Source organism: Anneissia japonica, unplaced genomic scaffold (assembly GCF_011630105.1).
Source record: "Anneissia japonica isolate Jap-2015-1 unplaced genomic scaffold, ASM1163010v1 scaffold287736_len1891122_cov214, whole genome shotgun sequence".
NCBI lineage: Eukaryota > Metazoa > Echinodermata > Crinoidea > Comatulida > Comatulidae > Anneissia > Anneissia japonica.
In genome coordinates, this window is record NW_022756106.1 from 405,911 (window position 1) to 410,071 (window position 4,161).

Consider the following 4,161-nt stretch of genomic DNA (forward strand, 5'->3'; position numbering starts at 1 on the left):
CCCCCATTTGGTGGCACCCCTGACATAAATTAAGTCTCACAAGGATTTTAACCACCAAGCTACAGCTTCACATATCATCAGCATCATCATCAACTCACTTATTAACATCATCGTCATCAACCTACTCATTAACATCATCGTCACCAACATACACATTAATATCATCTTCATCATCGTCATGATGCCTATGATGTTGTATGTGCATTCATTTGATTACATTTATTTTTTTGGTGTGAAAATAATGATATGATTATTACAGTGAACATATAGATTTTTTTTCTTACAATGGATACAGTTGAATAAAAAGTAATCAAAACATTTAAGAGCTAAAATTAACTAAAGGGTGAGTGTTTTGAGTGTAGATGGCTTTATAATATGCCATCTGTTATTTGTATGATGTTCGTAAATGAAAAGGAGATAGATGCTAGTCATTACCATACACTTCTTACTAGTTCAATTAGCCCAAGTCAATCCATGACACGCTTATTAAAAAAAAAAGAAAAAATCAATTATAAATAACCTTTTTCGCTGTCAGTTAATCACTTCATCCACTTAACAACAGTGCAAACCTCATTTTTACCAGCAGCCAATCAAATGTGCCTGTTATTTCCCCTGCAACATTCACTGTAAATTATTAATAATTGAATTATAAAATTTAAATCTTGGAACTGGTAATGAGCATGCTGCAGTCCGGAATAGCATTAGATACAAGTCATGTGACTTTTATTAAAGGAGCATTCTCACATGTTGATTCTTCTTAAATGCTAATCGTTGCACACTTCTCACTTGTTCTCGCCATTCAGTGCGTTTTTGAGCAAGTATGCGCATAGACCTGTGTGTGAAAAATCTAATTTTTTTTATATTATGTTTGCCATCCAAGCTGTTATTGGTCTTCCTTGAGGCCGTTTAACCATTCGTTGTGCTTGATGAAATTCAATGGAGTGTCTAAACGAAGCATACTATGTCAACCTTAATTTCTTCATTTTCTTGTTCCATTCTTCCTCACACGTTGAGCTTATCATTTCAGTATTCAGGGGCAGATCCATTGGGGGGAATGTTCCCCTCCCCTCCTATTTTGCCACTAAATTTTTTAAATTTCAATTCGTATCAATGTTATTTGCTACTCACCTATATATTCTGAAACTGTTGCCCCCCCCCCCTGTTTGAGAAATCCTGGATCCGTGTCTGATATGTTAATACCATAGTAAATTTTAGTTGACATATTATGTTCTATGCCTATTCAAAATGTAACCATCATGTTTTCTCATGATATATTATATAATTGGCTTTGATAGAGCTTCTAATTTGAATATTGTGTTCTATGCCTATTCAAAATGTAAACATCCTATGCAGTTTATTATATAATTGGTTTGATGGGGTTTCTAATTTGCATATTAGGTTTGAATGATCTGATTCCTGATACTCTACTGAGCATGTTTGATGAGAATGAGCTTGAACTCTTGATGTGTGGTACGTCATCATTTGACATCAAAGACTTACGAGAGCATCATGTAGCAGAAGGATGGAAAGGTGCTGAAGGACATAAGGTACGAGGTTTCTGATTGGTTGAAATAGGGATCATACATTCCAAATAAGAAAGCTTTGTTGATTGGTTAAGATGAGTTGTTTTTCATTTAATTTTTATCTTTATTATAACAAAGATATCAACTCAGATATGTCTTGTCATATTTTTTTTTTATTTGATTGATTTGACCATGATTTTTTAAAATTTTATTATATAATTGTTTTTATTTTTATTTAGACACTTGATTGGTTTTGGACTGTTATTGCTGGCTTCACGCAAGAAGAGATGTCTCGTTTGCTGCAGTTTACAACGGGATGTGGCCAACTGTCATCAGGCGGCTTTTCTCAGTTGCGGCCAAATTTTAAAATTGTTTCAATCGGGTCCCACAACACCTTGCCCACTGCTCATACATGGTGAGTGAGAAGATATTTCTTAAGAATAGTTTGTGGTTTTAAAAATTGAGAAAATATTGCATTTGATAAAAGATTGATAAAGATGATAATATTGGTTGTTGTGATGGACCTTGATGTGTCTACATTCTCATTTTAATCTTTTTGACTAATTTTAGCAAATTTAATCTAATTTCGCTATTCTTACTTCTAGCTTCAACCAGCTTTGTCTACCCAGCTACGATAGCATTGAGAAGCTCCAGAAGTCATTAGTGATTGCAATCAATGAAGGTTCTACTGGCTTTGGTTTAGTTTGAAGCACAAAACATCTACAACAGAAATATTTTACAAGAACAATCTGTTTTTATGTAAGTCAATCACCAAGTTTTTACATCAACTTAGTGGTTTTTATATGGTAAGAAGATTGAAATAATATATATTACTCATATGACTCTTGTTTTACCATGAAACCTTTTCCACCATCTTGTTGTTGATGTGATTTGAAGAGGAAATGTAATTGATGAACATAAATGTATTTTTATCTATGACAAGTGTTGTAAGTCAAACAGTCTATATGACAAAGGACATGTGTCATAGGTTATTTGAAGTGTCATGTGACACCGGTATGCAGTATATAAAAAAATATGATGTAATTCAATTGACACATTAGTATTATTGATGTTGGTGAAGTTACTATTGTATTCATTATTATTTAATCTTATGGGCTGGCCTAGTTTTTTTTCAATACTAGTTATAAAAAATCTTGAACTGAGATATTTGTTTCACTTAAACAATCTCAGAAAAAGATTTACTTTGCATAACTGTGGGTGCTATTTGTGTACAATTTTTCTTCCTCCTTGTGCTCGTCTGCCTTCTTTTCGCAGCAACTTAGACTGGTCTGTGGTGCGATGAGTTTCTTTTCTCAAACTCACAGTTTTTTGACGCAAACATCATAAAATCCTGCTTCCATCATATTGAGTTCTGCAACCAATGTTTGCAGTAGATCTAGGTTAGGCCTTTATGTAGAATAGTAGGCCTAGAAAGACATGTTCCCTATCACCAGTATATATGGTGAAAGTCTATGAAAATGCCTCGAGCAGTAGATACAAATTTTGTTGACTAACTCAGGACATCACATTAAAGTAATAGAAAAACTGACCTCAATGATGACTGGTATTCTTCCAAGGGGTCACCTACAAAGTTTTATGTGGATTTGCTTTTAAATGACTCAAAGCTTGTTACAACTTATTACTAGTTGTTATCTTTTTGGATAATAATGTTGGTGTGAAAGGATATTATATGTATCATTGCATGTTAATTACAGGGTTGGTATGTGTGTTCATATTTATCGGCATGGTCCAGAATTGTTCTTTAAACTCTACAGCTAGGTTAGAGTGCTTATACTATTGATAGTAAAGTTGAGTGTGCAATCTTTAAAAGCCTTATTACTGGTAATGTGTTAAATTATTCCCCTGATAATGACACTTAATTAATCTTCATCTATCATTGCCAATCTGCAATTTCTCAAGTAATAGTTACTTAAGCATATACTGTATGTGTTATGGTAAAAAAAATACCTGAAATAACTATTTTTTTAATGTATTTTAATTACTTACTTATAGTTTCTCATTGAAATTTTATTTGATAATTTTAAATACGGAATCTAATGTTTTAGTTTAATGTTTGAAAGGGTTTTTTTTAAGATTTTACTAGAATTATTTAAAAATTAAAATTTAAAATTCATTGAAATGGTATTAAAATGAAATCTTTATAAAAAATATTTTGTTTACCATTTCAAGATTCCAAAAAGAATAGACATTTAACCAAATAAATTTGCACTATTTGAACTATTTCCTAAATAATCTAGAAATTCTTTTTAATTTAATTAAGGTTGCGATTAAGATTTATATATATTTATACTAATCTCACCTTAACTTATATTGGTGCTCCATACATATTATGTAACAAAATTGTCTGTTCTGATATTTTGTGGCACCTTAGCAAAAGATACCCAATGGAGTGGGCTTACTGGAAGGTTCATTCTTAACAAGGTACATATTGATTCACACAGTTGTACAAATTCACTAGTGTACTAGTTTACAGAGTTCAATCCGCCAGACTCTGTGTGTACTTTTTAGTAATAATAAAAAATAAAGTAATGGACATTTAAACATTTGGACATTTTGTTTTGGAAAGCAGTGTTTTGGATTACTGTTGATGACTGCTGTTGAATTAATGGATTTATAA

The 4,161-nt window shown here is 31.9% G+C and overlaps 1 protein-coding gene across 2 annotated transcripts in view; it reads left to right on the forward strand.

Moving 5' to 3' along the window:
* Nucleotides 1-3,582, forward strand: part of LOC117123880 (apoptosis-resistant E3 ubiquitin protein ligase 1-like) — a 24,294-nt gene extending 20,712 nt beyond the window's left edge. For both annotated transcript variants that reach the window (XM_033269928.1, XM_033269929.1), the window contains 3 exons: nucleotides 1,399-1,547; nucleotides 1,763-1,938; nucleotides 2,129-3,582. In XM_033269928.1, the coding sequence (XP_033125819.1) occupies nucleotides 1,399-1,547; nucleotides 1,763-1,938; nucleotides 2,129-2,231 (428 nt within the window). In that variant the 3' untranslated portion in view covers nucleotides 2,232-3,582. The remainder of the gene's footprint in view (nucleotides 1-1,398; nucleotides 1,548-1,762; nucleotides 1,939-2,128) is intronic.
* Nucleotides 3,583-4,161: the final 579 nt, after the last annotated feature.